This window comes from Phaenicophaeus curvirostris, chromosome 2 (genome assembly GCF_032191515.1).
Source record: "Phaenicophaeus curvirostris isolate KB17595 chromosome 2, BPBGC_Pcur_1.0, whole genome shotgun sequence".
NCBI classification, from domain to species: domain Eukaryota; kingdom Metazoa; phylum Chordata; class Aves; order Cuculiformes; family Cuculidae; genus Phaenicophaeus; species Phaenicophaeus curvirostris.
The window spans coordinates 64,051,643-64,075,161 of NC_091393.1; the positions used below are offsets into that span (position 1 = coordinate 64,051,643).

The following is a 23,519-nucleotide window of genomic DNA, read 5'->3' on the forward strand; positions in this document are numbered from 1 at the left end:
AGACAGTCACTCATGCAACTAACCTTGTCCACTTGACTTTTGCAAATGATGTTAAACATCCCAGTAAGTTTCCTGAACCTGTCTGGGAGTCCTGACTTGAGCGACCACGTGACTTCAGCCCACGTCATTCAGACTAGGGTGCTGTGCACCCTTCTTATTGCCCACTCTCCTCCCCACCCTCGTACTCTGGCCAACAGTGGCACCCAGTGGTCAACTGTTTTCATGAGCACTGAAGGACATGGCTACTGTTGGGAGTTTCTGCTCACTGGATTTCCTAAACACAGCTACAGTCTGTTTAAATGCACTAGCTGCATGCTATTATTTGAACACATATATGGATGTGTCCCTTTTCCAGGTTAGTTGAGGTGGCCTGTCCACCTATCGTCATGTCCAAAGTGACCACGTTATGTTTCGTAATCATTACGAGATCTCAAACTGTATACCTCCGCCAGGAACCAATTTGATCTAAAACTTTATTAAAAACATGATAAAATTTGATTAAAACATACAACATGCAATTAAAAACATGCAACACATTAACAGTTAAGAACCAAGAGAACCAGATAAACTAGATAAACATATGGACAATGTCAACAGAGGACAGTAGGGCCAATTTAGAGTCTTTTAGCTGTTCTGTAATGCGAGAACAGGAGAGTCCCATTTCGGCAAATACAATTTTATTGTCACTATACCATTTCCCTCCTGCACCAAGGGGGAAGCCTACGAATTTAACTGTAGAAGCACCCGTTAATTTTTGAATCTCAACTGTTAAGTGTTGATATTTTTGAACCTTTTCTTCAGCTGCTTCTTTTAAATTTGTAAGGGTGCTCTCATACCAAACTGTAACGTCGATAACAATTGCGGCCTCATTTTTCACAAAAACTAAGTCTGGTTTAAATAATGCATTTGTATTGTCCCTAATAAATGGTTCACTAATAGTTTTCCAATCTTGTTTCTAAGCTTCCTGTGTTAGGATATCACAGATGACATTGTGTCTCTTTATTCTAGCATCCTGGACCTTGGGACAATACCCAATTATACGGGCACAGGATTCATTTTTGGCAGGGAAATGTCTACAAGATTTTAAATGGGTTTCCCGTCTGCCCCTAGACAGAAATTCTCTAGTTGGGTAGACATTTGCCTGTAGCTGTAGTGCAGTTATTAATTTTCTGTGAGGAATACCCCTATGATTCACAATCCAATCATTACTGATGTTATCATTTTCAAAATTTTTAATACCAATACCCTGTGATACCAGCTTGGTCCAGTTTGCAAATTCTCTTTTTCTCCAGTTACAAGGTTTCGGAAAAATGGGTTTTGGAGCAGATCTTTCCCATTCCGAAACTGGGTCCATCATCCTTGTCTGTATGCAGCAGTAGCTGCATGCTAGTGCATTTGAACCAATGAAGCTTCAAAACACTACCCACTATTTAAACTGCCCAGAAAGCCTGAGACCGTCAACGCTGGTGAAGACTAGTCAGAGCCAGGAAAAACGCACAGCTCCTGAAATGCTGCACAGAAGGCAGTAACCCACCTCCAAACAAGAGGTGAGGTTACTGTACAGTCAAACATCACCAAAACTGTTCTTTTAAAAAACAAGTCTACCACCTCGAGCAATGAGATATTTTGTAGTCCTTTTCTAAATAGCTACAGATTGTGGAAAGATTCCTGGGCAAGATAAGATTGTTTTGCCCTCAATGATGCAGCTCTGCTTTTCTGAAGGTCCTAGTACTCAAGCCAGTTTGCAGGAGCGCTATACAGCGCATCAGTCTAGCCTTGATGCAGTTTCCCAAGCACCAAAGCAACAGCAGGGCTAACAAAGCCCCCAGACATTAACAGGAATTCAGGAATCTCCCTACAAAGTTCTTTCCCATCACTAGCTAGAAAAGGATGATGCTTCAGATTCTGAGCATTAACTGAACAGAAAAACATAGAGATGAGCCCAGATGCTGAGCTCAGGACTAAACTCCAGAATATTTAAATTAACATTATTCCCTCTTACACAGAAAAACTGGTTTCAGGTGACTTATATTTACTGTCTCTGTAAGTAAGTACAGAGAGGTCAAATGCCAGGATAACATGCCAGCAAGACAAAGGAGAAGATAGGAAAAGCAAGCTATGAAGTGCAGAGAAGGCAGCACAAACAGAGCAAATGCTTTTCTCACTAAACCAAAGCTGAACTGAAAGGATTATCAGAAAAGTATGTGAATCTAAATTGCAATAAGTTTAAACTTCTCCATATTGTAGCATAAGGGACTGCAAGAAGATTAAACTCAAATTGGAATTAGACTGATCAACAGGTTAAAGTGAGATGAATGAAAACTATTTGTAACTCAGCCACTTCCTTACCATGAACTGCTGTGGTTTCCAAAACAAACTATCACTTCCAATAAAGGCAGAAAATATTCAGTGTTACAGTAGTCAAGCTTCTTGAAAAAAGTTTAATAAGACAAATGTCTTCATAATACACGTAAATCGTACATCATAGATTACATGTTTTTAAGGGAACTAAATTAGTCTTTTCGTAACGGGATAGTTTCCTCTTTAATGCCATCTTTTGTGACAATGCAAATCTTAAGTGCATCCCCAGTGTACACATCTCTTTCAGCAGCAGAAATAAAGACATCTTTAACCAGCTGCAAAGCCTTCTCCAGGGTCAGAGGTACATGTTCCACATTTTGCATGTTCTTGAAGCCAATCTAAGAGAAGATGAAAACACATTTTAAGAGAAAGTGTGATCCATCCAGCATGAAATCTGTTTCAGTTTCTGCACTAGAATGGGCAGATTTAAACAACTTAAAAAGAAGAAATGGTTGGTCTCTTAGAAACCCAAATCTGGCAAAAGTCTTCCTCCACACAACTTACAGCTGCACAACGAGAACTTTGCCAGTGCTGATACCCCTACAATAGTAACTGAAGCAGATCCAGCATGCAGCCAGCACAGCTCCTCCCACTCATGCAGCATATACAAAATCACACTGAACATTCTGATCAGAACTGATCTAATTCTTCAGAAACCTCTCACTGGGTCAGAGTATCAGAACTCCACACAAGCCTTTTCTCTGGTCATTTTGCAGCTAGGAACATTTCTTAAAAGCAAATATTCCTCAGCATACCTAGACTTAAAAAATAACAGTCTATGCTGGAGGATAACCAATCACATTAAGTAGTGTATTTTGGCTGAAAAACTTCAGTGTCCACCTAAACATCAGAACTGGAAAATGAGGGAAGAGTCACCTAACTTTGCCTCAAGCTCAAAAGCAGTAAAATGCTACTTAAGAAAACTTTGTTTCTGTAGAAGATATTTTATTTTCTTCAGTTAATTAAGATTAAAACTGAAGTCAAAGCTGAGAACCTAGGGTTGTTTAAAAAAAAATAAAGAAAGGTTCTATTTCTTTCTCAGCTGATAAGAGCTAAGAGTGCTTATTACTTTTTTTAAGCACAAAAGATATTTTGACATCAGGCTCAATTGAGTGAATAACACAACACCGATGCTAGAGAATAAAATAAGCAAAACATACTTTGGTATTTCTTTCATCCAACAATTAACAGCTTCAATTAAATATAAAAATATTCTTCAAATATTTTTAGACAGATTTAATTGAATAAGTTTCCAGCAGTTTTACATAAGAATGTTCACGGAAAATTGATTCTGAGGCACGCAAGACATTTTAAACAAACATATTTTAGTTGATAAAATGTATAAATACACACCTACCAGTAATATCTTATTAATTATTATTTCATGATAAGAAATTATCAGCAGGGGGGAAGGGGAACCCAAACCCCAGAAGTTGTGCAGGTTTTTTTTTTTCTGTGGGAGACATTAATTCCTCAATTAAAACATCCACCTGTATTTTAAACAGGCAGTCCACTGTTCGTAGTATATTAAAAAAACCTGCACAGATTCTAAAGCAAAGCTCTGATTTCTCCCAAGAAGGTAAAGACACAAAATTTATAAATGTATGGATTAACGGTCTTACCTGTAACACATTTAAAACTTCCCTCAGAAGTAATATTCCCAAAAAGTAAATCTACATGGATTTGAATGTCACAAAAAGTACTAAGATAATAAAAGGCATAGGGGGCTAGAGGACACCACACCAACTGTTTTACCTGGTTATCAAGCAAGGGTTGCAGCATGGCACTTGCTGATCCACCAGCTTTGAAAGAATCTCTCTGGTATGAGCCTACTGGATCAAAGCTATACACTGCTCCCTTCCCTGAAAAAAAAAAAGTATGTAATCACAGTCCAGAAAGATGCTCAATATAGATAAACATTTACATAAGAAATTAGCTCTCTCCACTAGCAGCTTCTGGAGTACCAGAGATCCCAGCAAACCTTTGCCAAATAATACTGCAGTATGTTCAGACAATGCTTTGTACAGCAGGCTCACTATGGTTGTGGCCTGGTACTACACACAAGGTTATCTTCAATATTTATGCTCTAACAGATGTCTTCTACAGTATTACCACAGAAAAAGCGCTGATGCAAAATAATCAAAGTAGGAGAACGTGCTAAAGCGCAGTGCTGCACTAAAAGCTCTGTTGGTTCTACAGCTAATACAAAGAGGCAGCTTAGTCATTTTTCTTGAATGATAGAGAATTACCTCCACAGAGCATCCTTGGATATATCTGCATCGCCTTCCTGAAACCAGGAATGATGCTCTAGTCTAATATCCAGTTCCCTCTGGAGTCAGGCAAGGTTGTGCAAAACTTATTAGCTTGCACTGACATCAGAGATACAAATGCACTGTAGCTCTCAAGCACCCGTGTTTGACGAGGACACGCTAGTCAAAATGCAGCACCTGGCTGAGCTCAGCCTTTCCCTTCAGGCAGGCTGCATCCAAGTCAATAAACTGGGCAGTGCCCTTGGCAGCACAGCACAGGCAGCTGAGCAGCCCTGAAAAAGCCAGCAGAGATCCAGAAAGTAACACTACATCAAAACAAATCAATCTCCTTGGACTCAAATTAAGCCCATGCACACAAACCTGCACTCTTGATTCTTCTCAATTTCTACAGCACCCTCATAATCTGAGATTTACCATTACACAGGGCAGAAAGACCAATCCCTTTCCAGATTCCACATGTCATAGATATGTCTTAGCAAGACTGGGAAAGCAGTATAACTTAACGGTAATGAGAAATTTTGGAGAATGGTTAAAATCATCCAAACAAGACCAACCCCAAGCACTTGCTCAAAGCCAAAAAACACAGTATTTTAGCAACTCAACCAAGTCACTGGACAAGAGCCTGGTAAGTCCTGGAAGGGATGTATATTAAACTACAGCTTCCAAGTGGAAATCACAATTTTCATTAGAGGTCAGTTAACATTAAAAAAAATCTTGTTGTAGAAACCAGTCTGTGAAGTAAATCTTCATATTTAATAACTCCTACCACACCCACAGGCCTGAGTAAAATATATGCAATTTTACTGCTAACCTCTTTTTTAAAGACACAGTTAAGAAAACCAGCAAAACTATGATAAATCATTCCAGTCTAAAGCAAAGAATAAGAGGTAAGAAAGGTTGGCAGATTTCACTTGTAATCAAATAATCATAACATAGCTTTTACACATTCAGAAACAGAAGATCAAGTTGGTAGCAGAAACTAGGGAACAAGTCAGATATTTAAAATGCATTTGACCTGTGTAAGTACCATAATGCCTAAAGATAGGCGTTAGGAACAGGAATGGAAACTCATTCCATCAGTGTACCTGAGATGTAAAAGGACAGCTGTTCACCCACAGAAATTTAGCCTCTCTATTTTCCCTTCTTGTTCAAAGTCTTACCTTCTTCATCAAGTCCACCAATTATGTTGTAAACGTAGTAAGGAAAGAAACGCCGAGAATACAGGATTGTAGACAGCATTGCTGCAATAGCCCCAGTAGTCATGGTCTTGTTGTTGGAATGCTTATACATCTGCAAGTGGTACAGCACCAAGAAGAAAGTCAAACACTAAACTTTACACTCAACTGAATTTACATTTTTTGTACCCTTACTACTGAAGAATCTGATGCTAAGCAAGATTTTAATTAGCATGATTACTGAAAACACAATGGTCTACAACTAAAGCCTCCTTAGAAGCCAAAAATTAACATTTCTCAAAAGTTTTGCAAAGAATAGATGTTGCTTCACTAACACTATTCTCCCCAGCTCTTCCATTCTTTAGTTTGTGATGTTACACTTAGAAAGAAGACAGCATCTATTTTCCCTGCCTGATCTTTCACTAGCAATCCAGTTATAACACAAACACTTGAAGAAATATAGCAGAAATCATATTTAAAACAACATATTACTGGTCTCAAACATGACACTAAGCACGTAAGTTTCTAAATACAATAGGATAGTTATGTACCTTTAATCTTGCTTCAATAATTTTAGTAAGGGTAAGACAGTCGCCATGAAAACCACTGCATCCAATGACCGTTTGTTCTGTTCTGTAAAACAAAATTTTGTTGTGATTTTAGATTTAGTATGAACTATATCACTTTCTTACACAGTAGATTATTATGAAAACAACAGATGCATTTTCAGTTTCTCTAATGCTATCAAAATCAGTTGTCTAAAATGTAGTAACATATTCTGTTTATAGAAGGTAACTGCAAACACATCTCAGAGAGGATTTATTAAGCACAGGAAAGTGCAGATGTCTTTTCTTCAATCCACTAACTTCCACAGCAAGACCGACAAGAAGAAATTCTTAATTTCTTCATGTACACCTAACTAGCTGTAGCATTCAGTCTTGCTAAAGGATCTGTTCTGAGATGGGGATCCTACTACATCATCTCACTCAGCCCAGTTTTACTCTATCTGAGCAGAGAACTGCCTTAAGACTGTAGGTACGTAACATTTATGCTGTAGGTGGTTTCCTGCGTCAGCACCACCAAAGTTACCTGGCTGTGGATGCACTGCAGAAGGCTAGCTCTTCGCTTAGCTTCAAAATGTTTCATGAACACTAAATACAGGAGCTCACGTTTGAAATTTAAATTCTAGATTTACTGGTGAGAGTCTACAAACACAGACTAACACACAGAGCAGTCATTCAGAAAACCATCTAAATTGAAATCTTCTCCATCTGTTACATAAAGCCATCACATGCAGCATGCAGATTGTACCACAGTAATTTCCATTTGGACAGTATCAGAGTAAAAGATACAGTAAAGAGGTAGCCAGGAAAAACAAGTTCATATGATTTGTGCCTTCAATAATAATAAATAACAAACAAAAACGTTTACATAGCTGACAGCAGCCTACTAGGCAAGCACCTGCTGCAGCCAAAAGAATGTAAACAACTTGCAATTTTAAACCAGAGGAGGTTATTTAGGCCAGTCAAGAAAAACATACAACAGGCATATAAAGTTCAATAACAGAACTACTGATAGGTTTACCTCTCCTGAAACAAACACCTCTGAAATGCCAGATGGTTGACTACAGAGACACAGCATAACTGGCAGCAGTGGGCACACTTTCACACCAACACTAGGTGTCTGGATAAAGCAGAATGACTTACTACAGGATTAAGTTTTGCTACAGTTAAGACAAAAGTTCTTCTGATTATCCAAGCCAAAAAACTATCCAGCCTTCTATCATACTAAAAATGTTTTGTTGCTTGTTAACTTCAAAAACATGCAACAAGAAATTGGGCTGTATTCACAACATCACATCACTTCTTGCATCGCAGCACATGTCACCATAACTCCAAAATCAATTTGTTACTATCCTGTTTTTCTGATAATTCTGCTTAAAGAAAGTGATAGATCATTTCAGGGAGGTGATGCACTCATCAATACAAAAGACTGTTCATCTATATCAATTTTTTCAACATCTGGACTTACAGTTTGTAGCATTTTGGGCTTTCCCGGCAGTGAATTGCATAACCTTCACTCAGACGTGTGTCAGAAGCAACGATAGAAAAGTCTTCTCCAGCAATCGCCAACACAGTCCTTGAAGAAGAGTATTCTTAGAATCATGACTTTTAGAACAAACATTTTCCTAGCAAACAGAGGAACAGACTAGATAGCTGTTTTACATCCAGACTGACATTTTGTCAAATGTCTTATGTCCCTTGCTATATTTCCCACCACGCACATCTCTCCACATGACTCAAGATGGGAGAAAGAAGACAGGAGAGCACACTGAAAAGAATCTACATACATGATTCTCTACTTTCACCAAGAACTGTAGGGGAACTTGGTAAAACAGAGTTTCTACATAAAGCAAGAACCAGACTTAACACACTACCAATTTTAGATGCCTGCCAATGAAAAATTTATCCTTCTACAACAGTTTGGCTCTCCCAGAAAAACCATTCCAACAAAGTACTAAGTCTCATAGAATCAGAGCATACTTTGGGTTGGAAGGGACCTTAAAGATCATCTAGTCCCAACCCTCCTGCCATCACTACCATCATACTAAAATTAGAATCACTTTTTAAATCTAATGTTATCTTATGTTATTTACTTCTAATTATCCAGTTTTGTGATTGCTGTATGTGCGTTACCATTAAGTAACAAACAGATGCCCTTTGAAGAGCACAAAGGTATTGTAAAAAAAAAAATAATCCTAAGTAACACCATGTCGTCCAGAAACAGCCAACAACTCGGAGCTAGTGCCTGTAAAACAGCCTTTTAAACAACCTTTAATACCTATAGTAAGGTCAACCCGGTTTGAGATTTAAAAACTGGTGGTACGACCACCACATGGCTTTCCTGAGTCACTATAAAGAAACAATTCCACAGGGAACGGAAGGTTATTGTTTTGACCCATGAGAGCTTAGGGAATTCGAGCGGGCAGGGAAGAACACTCCGAGGACCCGTGGGAAGCTCAGCCCAGGCCAGCGCCGAGCCCAGCTCTCCCCTTGCTGCCTGCCTTTCTGTGCCAAGAAGGCTCTCGCAAGGAAAGACAAACCCTCACGGTGCGCCGTGGGAAGGCGAGAGTAAGGCGAGGCAGACCCAGCCCTGCTACCACCCCTTTCCGAGGGGCCCCGAGGGGCCGCCGCCGCACCCCCCATCCCCCAGACGCGAGTCCTCACCCTCCATTAAAGGTGTAGGGAGAGAAGCGCTGCTCCACGGGCGCGCCGAGCTCGTAGCCCGGCTCGGGCCTGGAATCGGCGTAACCAAAAGTTGACAACATCCCCGCGGCGCCGCTCGCTGCTGTCTCACGGCAAAATGGCGGTACAGGAACAGGAAGTGATTGTCGGCGCCGCTCTAGGACGCCGGCGGGCTGGTCTCGGCTGCTCTGGGGGACGCCCGGCCCCTGGCAGGCGACGCAGCGGGCTCCTGCCCGCCCAGGCGAAGGGGGGTTGGCAGCGCTTGGAACCGAAAATGCCCGCTGTAAGCGTTCAGGATGCTAAGAGACGAGTCGGAGTTGCTAGCAACGTAAATGTTTATTAAATGCGCATAGGAAATCAGGTAACCGGCCGGCCAGGGTCGCCCCAGACAATGGAGGACCCCGAATCGGTGCACTAAGGGACTAAGGGATGTATTTATACTCACACAGACACATGCAATTTCCATACAGGCTTTTGCAAGCCAGATAATAAATCAGCTAAGTTTACATAGTTGTCTCAGTTCGGCAGTCTTCAAGGTTGCGGTCCTGTTCTTTGCCAAGCAGTTTCTAAATCCCTCCTTTTCCTCCCTCCTTATCTCTGAGCAACTTGTTCCTTACTTGCACAATGCCACATTCTTTGAGCTGGCTAATTAACTTCTGATGGGGCCCAACGTGATTTGTGATTCTAACACCCACAAATAAACTCTCTTAAGACTCGTTTTGGGGTTTCAGAAATCAAATATCTTTTATCAGGCCTGGGCAACACAAGGGAGCCATCTCCATCAGTCGTGTGCAGCAAGACAAGAGCTGGGACAGGATGTATCCCCCACTTACACGCATATAGATAAACTTTCCTCGAAATCTTCTATATGTTCTATTGCTTTCCAAGGTCTGATTTTAATGTTGTTATGAATTTCACAACAGTCAAATCTCTTGCTAATTTGGAGCTTTGGAGCCAGCTCTGCCTGACTTTGCATTAGAGATGGGGAGAGACCCCAGACAGAGGTGGTCACAGCAGACACCTCTGCTCAGCACAGATTGCACCGCGCACAAGGCATTGTCATCTCCAAAGAACAAGCAGTGCCTGGAAAAAACACCGTTTGAAAGAAAACACAGTGTCAGAGGGACATTCTCTCCAATTTTCAAAAAGTACAGTTACTTAGATGAAACTTATGTCTACTTCAGCTTAAATCAAAGATATTCCACTTTTTGTAATAGTGATTACTTCTTGTATCACTATGGCATGGCAACCAAAGCCACCTCACAGGGAGCAGCGAGGTGCCTCCTACCTGGGAAAAGCAGGTGATGTAAGAAGTAGTTGCTATCATAAAAGTGGAATGTTCTGGTTTGAGGAAAAGTAGAATCAGTTTTCTACCCTCAGCTGAAGTCTTATTTAAGTAACTGTATTTTTTAAAGTTGCAGGCAGATAGCATGTTTTTCAAACTACTTGTTTTCATAGAATACTGTGTTCAGTTCTGGGCCCCTCACCACAAGAAGGACGTTGAGGCTCTGGAGTGAGTCCAGAGAAGAGCAACAAAGCTGGTGAAGGAGCTGGAGAACAGGCCTTATGAGGAATGGCTGAGGGAGCTGGGGTTGTTTAGCCTGGAGAAGAGGAGGCTGAGGGGAGACCTCATTGCTCTCTATAACTACCTGAAAGGAGGTTGTAGAGAGGAGGGTGATGGCCTCTTCTCCCAAGTGACGGGGGACAGGACAAGAGGGAATGGCCTTAAGCTCCACCAGGGCAGATTTAGGCTGGACATTAGGAAAAAATTTTTCACAGAAAGGGTCATTGGGCACTGGAACAGGCTGCCCAGGGAGGTGGTTGAGTCACCTTCCCTGGAGGTGTTTAAGGCACAGGTGGACGAGGTGCTGAGGGATATGGTTTAGTGTTTGGTAGGAACGGTTGGACTCGGTGATCCGGTGGGTCTCTTCCAACGTGGTTATTCTATGATTCTATGATTCTAATCATAGAATCGTTTGGTTGGAAAAGACCTTTGAGATCATTGAGTCCAACCATACCTGTCCACTACTAAACCATGTCCCTGAGCACCTCATCTTCCCATCTTTAAATCCCTCATTTAAATCCCTCATCTTTAAATCCCTCATCCCTCCCCAGGGATGGGGACTTAACCACCTCCCTGAGCAGCCTGTTCCAGTGTCTGATACCCCTTTCAGTGAAGAAATTTTTCTGATATCTAATCTGAACTTCACCTGGTGCAACTTGAGGACAGTTCCTCTCAATCTATTACCTATTGGGAGAAGAGACCAACATCCATCTCTCTACAACCTCCTTTCAGATAGTTGTAGACAGTGATAAGGTCTCCTCTCAGCCTCCTTTTCTGCAGGCTAAAAAACCCCAGTTCCCTCAGTCACCTCTCATAAGGCTTGTGCTCCAGCCTCTTCACCAGCTTCATTGCCCTTCTCTGGATGCACTCCAGCACCTCAATATCCTTCTTGTAGTGAGGGTCCCAAAACTGAACACAGTGTTTGAGGTGGGTTCTCATACAGTATTTTGTTTTGGTTTTTTTCCAGACACTGTTCTCTTGAGAAATGGTAGTGCCTTGTGTTAAGTATAAAATATGTGCTGAACAGATATGTCCTCTTCTAAAATCACTTCCATTTGTTTATAGTCTCTATCTCAAGAATGTAAGGTCAAACCGAGAACTGTACCAATTAGTGGAGCTTTGGCTGTTGTGAAGCTTTAAAATTAGCATTAAAATAGCATTAAATAGCATTAAAATTAGTCTTTGGAAGTAAAAGAACAGGCACGAGATTTATGGGAAATGTTATACATACGCATGTAGATGGGAAATGTATTCAGCAACCAGCTCTTGTCTCATTAAACATGGTGGATGGAATTACACCCCCATACATCCAGTGCTGTAATAAGGATGCTTGCTTTCTGAAACTCCAAAACAAGTCTTAGAGAGTTTATTTGCTAGTATTTTCCATCTCAGGGGGAGCACTTTGGGAAAGCCTGTGAAGAGGAAGGCTGAGGAATGTCACCAGGTCCCCAGTGGAGAAGGGGTCACGGGTGTGACGTGCCACAGCACAGGTAGAAAGAAGGAGGAAAGCAGGAGATACACATGGGCCTTGTTACCATAGATGTCGGTCAAAACAAAGCTCTCCAAGACTCTTTTTGAAGTTTTAGAAAGCAGGTATTCTTTTATTCAGTGCTGGGGATAAGCTCCTCCTAAGACATACACACCCAGATAGACTCATAGAATCATAGAATAACCAGGTTGGAAGAGACCCACCGGATCATCGAGTCCAACCATTATATATATATAGGGGAGGAGGGGAGGAGGGGAGGAGGGGAGGAGGGGAGGAGGGGAGGAGGGGAGGAGGGGAGGAGGGGAGGAGGGGAGGAGGGGAGGAGGGGAGGAGGGGAGTCACCCCGCTCGCCCTCCCAACCCGGCACGGCAAGAGACTCCACCCACCCCTGTGGCCCGCCCGCCCCACGCCCTCACTAAAGATGGCGGCCGGGAGGCGGGGACGGAAGTGACGCGCTCGCCGCGCGCCGGCGGCGCGGGCCCGGGCGGCGGGGGTGGTGCCGCGAGAGGCAGGTAACGTCAGCCCCGCCGTCTTTGCTCCTGTCTGTCCGTCCTTCCTCCCGCCCCGCGGGGCCGGCGCGGGGTGAGCGGGGGGAGGGGAAAGAGGGAGAAAGGGAGCTTGCGGGGGGAGGAGGGGAGAGAGCTCTTCTGAGCGCGGCTCCGTGTTGTGGGGGTGGGGATCCCGAATGGGGGGCGGCGGTGGGATGGGCTCCCGGTGGGCCCCGCAGGCGGGTCCCGGCGGAGCCGCCGCGGGGCCTGGCTTTGTCTCTTCTGGGGTGAGGTTTAGGCTTCTAATCCCCCCTCGCCCAGTCTCCAAGCTGTAAAACCTGGGTGCTCCGCTTGATGCCTCCGAGGAGGGTAGAGATAACGTCGGCTTGTGGTCACAGGGGGAAAAAACCGTGACTTTTTAGCTGCAGTATAAATATTAATGTAGTTCTGAATTTTCTTTTTTTTTCTTTTTTTAAAAAAGGATGAGCAGGCTTTCTTCAAATTTCGAGGTGGGCTGCCTCTGGCCTAAAAACAGTCTTTGATGTTTCTGGGCCATAGATATCTAGTTAAGAAATTAATGGAAAAATGTTTGATTTCAAGATGTAGTGCTTAAATTCTCCACTTGTATTGTTTACTTATGTAACACAACAGCACAGATCTAGTGAAAATCATCTATACATTTCAACTTTATATCTGAAATTGGCTTTTACGTGTTTCTTTTTCTCTCATAAAGCACATCGCCTTGTTTGAAATGAGTAAGTGCATCATGTTATGTGAGTGGATGGCAGAGGGTTTCTTAGTTCTGGTTTGGTCAGCCAGGCTGGTATTCTTGGAAGTTCAAGCCATAAAATTGGCAGGATGAAACTTAAAAGCAATGCATCAGTTAGCTTGTCAGTTGGTAGTTGGTGGAATTCAGTTCCAAAAGAAAAAAAAAAATCAGTGCCTTTCCAGCTAATGCAAAGCTTGGAGGAGAATGAGCACGAGCAGCTTGAGTTGTTTGTGCAGGAGGGTTTGTTTAGACAGAGGCCTGCTCATGTGAGGCAGGTTACTTGCCAGGAACTTCAGCTGAAGCACGCTGCGAGGGTTCTGTAGAGCGTGCCTGAAAAGGGTTATTTCTGTGGATTGTGCATGTGTGCAAATGTTCGTACACTTATTTGTACGTGGGTGTCTCTTATCCAACTCATCAGCTGGTAGGTTTGGTTCTGAGTTTGTGTTTAGATATTGTTCTCAAGATGCTACTTTTTCTCTTTTCAGGTTTTTTATTAGGATTTTAGACTCCTAGCATGCATTTCTCTGGAGCTGATGTTTTCCTAACACTTTCAGCTTGGCTTAAAAAGCTACTTCGGTGGAATGTTTTAAAGTGTTAAAATCTCTCTAGGATTTGCAGTTGATATATATCAATTAATTGAAGGAAATACTTCCCTCTGGCCTCACCAAAGAAATAACTGGAATCATGGATCAGAACAATAGCTTGCCACCCTACGCTCCAGGGTTAGCCTCCCCTCAGGTAAAAACAAATTATTTAATATACAACTGGGATCTGAATTTCTTTGTGAAAGTGTTTTCTGTTTCTTGCATGTAACTTAAGGTGTTTTTGTTTGCAGATCTGAAATGTTCTGCTAGGTATAGAATAGTACTAGTATAAAGCAGGATTTTAAACCCATCAATTTGTATATGCAGTGGTATAAAAAAGATGCAGATATATGGGGTTCCTTTAAGCTGAAACATGACTGACAAGTTGGAAATATTAATTTGGTTACCCGTTAAACTAAATTATGCGTAATGGACCGTCACTGTGCTGTGAATGTTTTTGGTAGGAAGGGCACAGGCTTTGTTCAAACAAGTTAAATTGTGGGTCAAAGTTGAGACATGCTTACAAGGTAGTGAGAAATGTATCAGCATCACTGGCTAGAGCTGAACAGTGCTAGAGCTGACAGATTCCTAGAGGAAAGTTTTTTATCCTGTATAGGAGAATTAATTGACAGGTTTTGCTGCAGCTGGTTTGTATGTTTAATTATCTTGTAATATAAATCTGTCTTGTATCAAAAGATAATATGCAGACAATCTCCAGACATGGATAAATAATCTGAAAGAATAAACACTCTCTTAGAGTTGCAAGAATTTATTGAGGTGCTTAATTGTCTTGTAAGGGGTAGTTGTCTTAGGTCAGGAGATAACCTGAAGGGAGTCTCCAGACATGGTTGGATAACCTAAAAAAATAAACATTCTTTGTGGACTTACACAGTTCTTTGTCTGAAACTTGTATATATCCCTACTGCTTTTGTAAGATGGGATGCCTTTTTAGAAGGGCATCTGATTCAGCACTGAATTGTGAAATAAAAATATTATTGCCTATGCTTTGAAGACTTTGTCCTTTTCAATATTTTACCAGGGAAAAAGTGTTTCTCACGTAATACAAGAACCACATTTCCAAGCGCTTTCTGGTTTTAGTGAGTTACTACTATATGTCTCAGGTTTTATATGATCAGCTTAGGTTGGTTTATTTTTAGATGACTCCTGCAAGCCTTTTCTCTTAATATCAAGATGGAGTCAACAGGATCTGTGGTTTCTGTTTTATGCTTTCTTCTGTAGGGTGCAATGACTCCAGGAATTCCAATTTTTAGCCCAATGATGCCATATGGCACAGGACTGACACCACAGCCTGTCCAGAGCACCAACAGTCTCTCCATCCTGGAGGAACAGCAGCGGCAGCAGCAGCAGCAGCAGCAAGCAGCACAGCAGTCTACATCACAGCAAGCGACACAGGGAACATCTGGCCAAACTCCCCAGCTCTTCCACTCACAGACTCTTACCACGGCCCCTTTACCGGGCACCACACCACTGTATCCCTCTCCAATGACACCGATGACTCCAATAACTCCTGCAACACCAGCATCAGAGAGCTCTGGGATAGTGCCGCAGCTGCAGTGAGTGTCCCATGTGATAGTGCAGCATGTCTGTTCTCGGGCAGCCTTTTAAAGAGTTAAGACCACATCAGGAACTGGGTACTGTATTTTGGTGAGAGGGGAGGCCCTGAGGATTTATGGGTCTCCTCTAGCAATATGAGTAATTTTTTCTCTTATTTTTAGCATAGCTTCATTACTAAACCACTTAGTAATATGAACAGTTTCTTAGTGATTTGTCAACCACGTATATTTTAAGCACGCCAGTGGAGGATGTTACATGAGTCTTCATTTGGCACTTTTGTAACTTTTGCACTTTAGGAGTTCATCAACCTTTACCTTTAAATCAGTCTGGATTGATAATCTGGAATTTCAAAATGTATATACCTGGAAACATTTGCATTTGTAATTTACTGGATACTTGTGACCTGTTCACAGAAAAGCAAACTCTGTGCATACAATTTTAGTGAGATATTAAAGCAAAATACAGCAACTTTCACAGCTGAAAGGGAATTAAAAGTGTAGAGGGGAAGGAACTAGTTGCTAGTCTACGAGCTGGACTTGAGTTGTACTTAATATTCCATGTTCCCTTTCTAGTTCATGGCTCCAGCTGAATTTGTGATAAGGGAAAAGAACCCCTAGAACTAGTTCTAAGCTTAGGTATGAAGTATTTTCACTGAACTTTAGTATTCATTAAAGAGAATTTTACAGCAGTTTATGGAAGGCTGAAAGAGAAGTAGTTGGTAACGTGAATTTTGCACTGAGAGTGAGTTCCTTGTGTTTCCTTTTTTCCCCCCGTTTAGATTTCAGGGGTTTCCCAGAAAACAAGTTTCCAAGCAAATTTTGCATCTAAGAATTTTTCTTAGACTTTCTGGAGGCCTGCTTTCCTATCACCTGGCAAAGGCTTTACTTCCTGGGTCATTCCCACTTTGCCCTACACCTCTTCTTCCTCCTTGAAGGGTATGCCAAGAAAAATTTCAGATGATAGTATTGCTACCTTGTTTTCTCCTCTTTCCAGCAGCTTCCCTGATTGTGCTGGGTGCTCTCAGCACCAGTATTTCCTGCCGAACTGAAACAGGGGTTCTTCTCATGAGACGCTTTTCATAAATATGTGGCAGATGAGGAATCAGAATCATGCCTTGGGACATACTGCCCTGTGAAAGGAGGGTCTTGAGCTCAGTGTTCTTGTCAGTAGGAAGGATGTAATTCAAACTCATTTGGTTAAATAAATTAAGAAAAACAAGGCAAACAATAAAAAAAAACCCAAATAAAATTAATCAAGCTTGGCTAAAAATGAGAAAGATGCATGAATTGTCTTTTTAATTTATTTCTTTGAACTATCTTCAGGAATATTGTGTCCACGGTGAATCTCGGTTGCAAACTTGACCTAAAAACTATTGCGCTTCGTGCACGAAATGCTGAATATAATCCCAAGGTAAGAAAAACATGTTGGGAGCTCATTCTGTAACAGATATATCAAAGGTGCGGGTTGTGGGTCTGGTTTGCTGAAATGGATTGAAAAATCCTTCCTACTATAGATGCAGGTGTAGTTAAAAAAAATTCTTTAATATACTTAGAACATTCTGTCAAACTAGTAAAAAAACCCATTTTTATACTAATGTAGCTGTGCTTTACACCAGGTTGTAATTTGGTAGATTTAGAAAGAACATAGCTTGTTTAGGAAGAACCTAAGCAACGATGTAATGCACTGGTCAGGTTTTCTGCTGTAGAGCTGGCCTCTTAACTGCTCACATGGGCTTGTTTGTTCATTGTGTTAAGGAAGTTCCTTTTTCATTTCACTGCGAGATGTCTGGTGCAGTCTCCCAGAAAGAGAAAAGAAGAAAGAATTCGGCTTCTGGGCCTCTGCCAGAGTCACAGTTGTTCTGTATACACTGTGGCTTCCTCCACCTGGCTGCTTTCCTGGAGTTCTTGTGGTTGCAGTGCAGACACTCGGTTTTTACAATCTTGCTTACATTCTGAGCTCCACTCCTACAGGTTGTCCTCCAGGAATCCTGCCATCTCCTTGTTCCTGATGGCTAGGTTTGGTGGAACAGCAAAATGAAATTGACTTTTTTTTTTTTTATGTTGACGTCTAAGTTACTTGCTGCTTTTTAACAGCAGTTTGTTAAACTGTGGGATTTGTTTTAGCTCAAGATACTTCCAGTAACAGCAGAGGACCTGGAGCATTGAATCAAGAAAATTATGGCACTTCATTTTGGTGGCTCCCCTTGGAAGGGTTATCTTTGCAACTAGAGTAGTTGGGACGCTATTTTTAATAAAAGTTTAGTTGTTGTGTAACTGAATTGACTTGCCTTGGCCAGGATTCAGCTTTCCTGGGGAGTGGTGTGTGGGTTTTTTTGGTTTAGTTTTGGATTTTTGCTACAGTTTACCTGAACTCTACTCTCTGTTAAAGCAGGCCTGCAGGCACATGCCAGAACTGTTGCTGTAAGTTTGTATCAGTGATGCTGTTACATAAATGCATGTGAGTAAGATAATTAGTGCAGCAAAAATTTGAGCAGGCTATTGTAACCCTTAAGGTAGGGGTAGGTGGCTCTGTAAAAACTTGAGACTAGAATAATCAATATGAAAAGCTGTTTTCCACAGTGGAGAGAAAGATGGGTTATGTAACACACTCCTGACTTTTAGTCAGTATATTCATCTACCGAAGAAAGATGTTGCTTGGCTGTATTATTTAAGCCATAGTCTGAAAAATGTGCTGTTAGATAACCCACGCTCCCGCCGCCTTGGTTATGTCAGCAGAACAGGTTATGGGACTGCATGGTGAGCTGGTCCAAGTTAAATATAACAGGCAAACATGGGATTGTGCGTGTGCCTGTGCCCACCCACATCAGTTTCTAGTATCTATTGCACCAAAGAGTTTAAGAGTATTTGGAAATGCAGGCGGAGATTTTGCAGTAGTTAGAATGAAAAGCTAGAACCAACCAGGCTGCTGTGTTCTGCTGTGGTAGCTGAGGTGACTTCTGTTTACACAGAACTTTGATCTCCAGCTGTTCTGTTTGCTGGTATTGTAACAGGGTCCAGTTTTTTAAGACACAGAAATAAAACTGATCATAAAATACTTGCACATAGGTAGTCTTTCATCCTGCTTATTACAGATCAATTTAAAGATGTGGAAGGTTTTTTTTAGTTATTTTTAAGATTTGTCTTTATTGCTCTGTTTTAAATGTTAGCGTTATTTTTTTGTTGCGTATACAGTAATGAGAGATAAGTTTAGTAAAAAAAGGAATGCAGTGGTGAATATCCTTGTGTCTGACTCTACCTCTCAGTGTGTGTTTGAATCTACTTATGATTTAAGAATTTTAAGTAAATTTTCAGTGATCCATAAGTATGTTTGAACTTCTCTCTTTGCAGTACAGAGTAAATTGTTCTTTAGATCATGCCAATTTAATGTTAATGTAATGTTTACAGCAATATATCACTAACAGTCTCAATGCTCACATTTCAGCGTTTTGCTGCTGTTATTATGAGAATAAGAGAACCACGTACTACTGCACTTATATTCAGCTCTGGAAAAATGGTGTGCACAGGAGCTAAAAGGTGTGTTAAGGCATTACAAGCAAACTAATTCATGCTGTCTTTTCTCTTGTACTGTGATGCTTTAGAAGTACTATTATTTGTATACAGTATTTGCATATATACAACAGAGTTATACAGGTACAACTAAGCTTGCTTCCTTGTTTCAAGTAGAGTAATATAAGTTTCTTCATGAAATGTCTTCCATGACAGAAAGGACTTCCTGATGAAAGGGGAAATGGTAGTTCTGTTGCTGAAGCTCTTCCATGCAGTCTGATAAACTCGTTTGTGGAGGCTATTCTATTAGCTTTTTTGACTTTGCAGTTATCTGTTTTTTTTTTCTCCTAGTAATTTTAAAGTTTCAGTGACTGTGCACTGGGACTGCCTATACTGTAGTAGCAGAGAAGGAGTGATTTTATATTTCAATAGCTTCCTTCATCACAGGCCAAGAGCTGCAAGTCTCTGGTCCCTGAAGTCTGATCTGTTCTTAACATGATCATTGAAGCATAAGAACTGAAAACTAAACATAGGCTTAAAATCCATGGGCAGGAGAGAAATTCTGCTCTGAAGATGTCCTGTTAAGAATCCAGAAGGAATAAGCTAATGAGCAGAGATGAATGAATATAGCTATACAGGACACACTTTGTCTGGTGATGCTTGAAGTTCAAGTTGTCTTTTTCTGTCTTAGGAGCAACCAGATCCTCAGCTCTCTACAAAACTTAAGCAAACTGAGTTGTGCAGCAATGTGTAAGGCCATGCACATGCGTTGAACCCAGGTTTGAGTGCCTGGGCTGAATCAAGCAGAGGATTTTGTCAGTTCACAGTATTAATTTTCAGTAGTAGTTCAAAGTTGTTCTACAGTGAAAACTTAAGAAACAGTTCTCATGTCTCATTGAGGGACTCAGGTTGATATTTTGTGTGTGAAATATGGGGAGTTATACCTTTGTTTTCTGCATCGAGAACAATGAGTACAACACTAATGGTGTTCAGGATCCTAGTGCCAAAATTAACAATTACCACTGGTTTTCATGCTCATTTTGGTTGTAAAAAGTTTGCCCGTGTCCTTCCCCTCCCCCTCAAGATCAACAGTTGGGTTTATTTCCCCTCAGTTATTATATTTGTGGTTTAGTGCTATTTGCTTTAAGTAATACTTAACTGAGGAAATAATATGGATATCCTTTTCTCACTCCAGTGAGGAGCAATCCAGACTGGCAGCAAGAAAATATGCAAGAGTTGTTCAGAAACTTGGTTTTCCTGCAAAATTTTTGGATTTTAAAATTCAGAACATGGTGGGCAGCTGCGATGTGAAATTCCCCATCAGGTTAGAAGGACTGGTACTCACACACCAGCAGTTCAGCAGGTAAAGAAAGGCTTGCCTACATTCTTGATACATATTGACTATCTTAGAGACATCTGTTTAGATTATTCCCTTGCACCAGAGGGAAACCTGCATCTCTATTTTCATTGCTTTTCTGTCTTGGGTGTAATTGAGGTTGCCCAATATGAGCCATCACAATCATCTTTTCTGCTGCTCTCTCCAGTTTTCCATAAAGTCTACATCTGCTTTGACCATTGCTGCAGTCCTGCAGGTGAAAGACTGGAACGTGTGTCTGCAAGCACATTTTAAACTCTGTCACTCTCCTTTCTTACAGCTACGAGCCGGAATTGTTTCCTGGCTTAATCTACAGAATGATCAAGCCAAGAATTGTTCTGCTTATTTTTGTTTCAGGAAAAGTGGTTTTAACTGGTAAGTCAAGCCAGTATCTTCTTCCAGTAGTTTAGATCTAGATTATGTTACAGAGAGCACACCGTGATGCCAGAAGTATGTAAGCTGCTAGGTACTTTGCTTTAGAGAAGACAGTACTGAGAAAAAAACCACTTAGTAGAGTCTTCTGTGGATGAGAACATGTGAAGTAAACCATGCATTTGGCTAAATCCATGTAGGCAATGATGGTGAATCCAGCTTAAGCATGCAGGTGCCCAGAAAGCAGTAAGAGTGCAGATAATGTTTCTGGCAAAACCTGCAAGTCTGTTTCTGTGTGTTGTGTGCGTGACAGAGTAAACTGTTCTTTGACAGGTTGGCTGGAGGTTGCTGCCATTCTCCTTTGATACAGCAGCCAAAGAAGGGGAGATACCTCAGCTCTAGGACCTCCTCCACCTCAGACACCCTACCTACACCTTTCCTTTCCCCCTTGTGCCAAGTCTCGCTATGGAGACTTTTTTTTGCCCGCAGGGAAAAGAAGGAGCGTGTCTCTGCAGTATGGCAAGTGGTGGGCTTTGCAGCGGGTTCCGTTGCCAGGCCTTGCTCCCCTGTCATTCATACTGTCAAAAAAAAGCTCCTGCAGTTAGGCCTTTGTGCAGAAACACCCCACAGGTCTGTGCTTTGTAGTTAGGTCTCCTGCAGAAATTATGCATAGAGAAATCCCACTTACAAGTATAGTATATACACAAAGATACTACTGGAAGTTTTATCAGAATAAATGGTAATGTGTGCTCTATAGGAAATGTGTATTTAAAAAAAGATTGTAAAAAATTGGTATTTATGGAAATGCACAGGTTTTATACAGTCACATTCAACTAGATGCTCTAAAAGCTAAAATTAAGTATTTGGCAAAAGGTAAAACATGTTTCTTTTTCTAGGTGCTAAAGTACGAGCAGAAATCTATGAAGCGTTTGAAAACATCTATCCTATTTTAAAGGGATTCAGAAAGACAACGTAACAGTTTCTACATCTCTCAGAAACTGGGGGGAGGGGGGATATTTTAAAAGGTATTGCGTATGGCACAGCAGTAACAAGAGATGGACTTCGGCAAACTGCAACACCAGGACTTGGACAATTTCCCAGTTAGTGCCTACTTCCCTGATGCTCAAGGGGAGCTGTAATATTGGTTATGTCTACTGAGTTACTGTGAGTTGCTTTACTGGGCTGTTCCCAGAGCAGTCCCTCCAAGTTTTATTTATATTCTAGCTTTTAAATAGTTTTAATGCCAGTTCTATTAATAGAAAACGTGTAAGTTGGTTTAAAAGACAAATGCAACTGTGTCACTCAGTGTATAAACCACTTAAATTGGCATGTATATATGTTTTAACTTCCTTCCATAAGACCATGATTTTTATAATTTTCAGAACTAAAGCTTTCAAATTTTTTCAATTTTAGATTTCTTTGGTGCCAGACACATTCCCTCTTTCCAGTATTAAGCAAGACAGAATAAATTTATTAATGAAAATGGCTCATTGTACATATATATAATATATACCTGCCTTCTCTTTCCTCCTTTAGCTCCGTGTGTACAATAAACCCTCTTTATACAAATATGGGAACTGTTTTAATGAATTTTGAAATGACCCAGCTGGTAGAGTGAACTACATTGAAAATTAAAAAAAAAAAAAATTAATCTGGTTTTTTTCATTAGAATAGGCATTACTGTAAGCCACTTATTTTGGGAGAACCCTAACAATGCTCTGGTTTGCTTACCAGAAGTCATATCCTTGGCAATGTCTAGCTTGACTATTTCTAGTATGTTAAAGCAAAAGAGGACTTGTTAAAGAAGTTTGTGTTAGAGTGTGTCTTGCCTTATGTTCAACAGGTGGGATTTATGCAAGTCTTAAACAACTACATTTGACTGAATTGGAACGAGAGTTCCCTGCTTAGCATCTAGAATTTCTTTACATTACTACTTTTGTACTTTACAAACTATTGACAGTCTCACTATATTAGTGTTCCTGTAAAATGTCAAAGCCCTTCCGATGAGAGTCAGTATGTACATAAATCTTCCTTCTGAACTGTGCTTGAAGCTTAATGGGCTGAGAACTAAAAATAAACTTTTTTTTTTCCCATCCAGTTATTTTCCAGTAATCGTAACCTCCTTTCTATGACTTGCACATTCTTTCAAACAGCTTTTATCTAAAACTAACCCAAATGTAACTGTAGCCTCTTTATTTGCTAAGTTGATGTTTTATACCAGACAAAATGAAGTTCGAGCTGGCTTTGGTACTGCTAATCATGGGTGACCTTAATCCTTGGTCTTCTCTACTCGCCTTATAGTGGTGTACACTGGTGTTCCTATAACTGGTTTCATGGATCCTAGCAGAAAGCTGCAGTTCATGAATGTAGCTTTGCCAGGTCAAGTTCAAGATACCCTAAAACTACATTACCCTCAGTGCCGCACCACTCTGCTGTGAGGGACTGACCATTTCTGAGTGCTCTTGAACATAACTGTGTGACTCTCCACACTTCTGGGGGATCCTGAGCCATTACCACCTTTCCTGCAAAACTCTTAACTTTGCAGGAAAGCTTTAAGTAAATGTGGGATGGTTATCAATAAAATCAGTGAAGCTGTGCTGTACTGACTTAAGATGCTGTTTGCTGTTCTGTGACTTTACCAAGGCTTCAAACTACCTTTTTAGAGATAAAGTTCCATGATGACAAGACAGCTTGTATGTAAAGCATTCCCTGCCTGCTCATTAGAGTATTTCCAACAATTTCCTAA

General features: G+C 41.1%; 2 protein-coding genes across 2 annotated transcripts; one reads left to right on the forward strand and one right to left on the reverse strand.

The window, feature by feature from the left end:
* Positions 1-2,427: 2,427 nt before the first annotated feature.
* Positions 2,428-9,194, reverse strand: PSMB1 (proteasome 20S subunit beta 1). The gene is made up of 6 exons (XM_069852318.1): positions 9,034-9,194; positions 7,838-7,945; positions 6,358-6,439; positions 5,792-5,921; positions 4,117-4,223; positions 2,428-2,699 (listed from the first exon to the last, which is right to left on the reverse strand). The coding sequence occupies exons 1-6, from the start codon at positions 9,132-9,134 to the stop codon at positions 2,514-2,516; spliced, it is 714 nt and encodes a 237-aa protein (XP_069708419.1). The 5' UTR covers positions 9,135-9,194; the 3' UTR covers positions 2,428-2,513.
* A 4,560-nt stretch (positions 9,195-13,754) lies between these two features.
* Positions 13,755-22,866, forward strand: TBP (TATA-box binding protein). The gene is made up of 7 exons (XM_069852315.1): positions 13,755-14,099; positions 15,185-15,519; positions 16,843-16,930; positions 18,962-19,053; positions 20,222-20,389; positions 20,682-20,776; positions 21,670-22,866. Exons 1-7 carry the CDS (start codon positions 14,046-14,048, stop codon positions 21,747-21,749), a joined length of 912 nt encoding a protein of 303 aa, XP_069708416.1. The 5' UTR covers positions 13,755-14,045; the 3' UTR covers positions 21,750-22,866.
* The last annotated feature ends 653 nt before the right edge of the window (positions 22,867-23,519 follow it).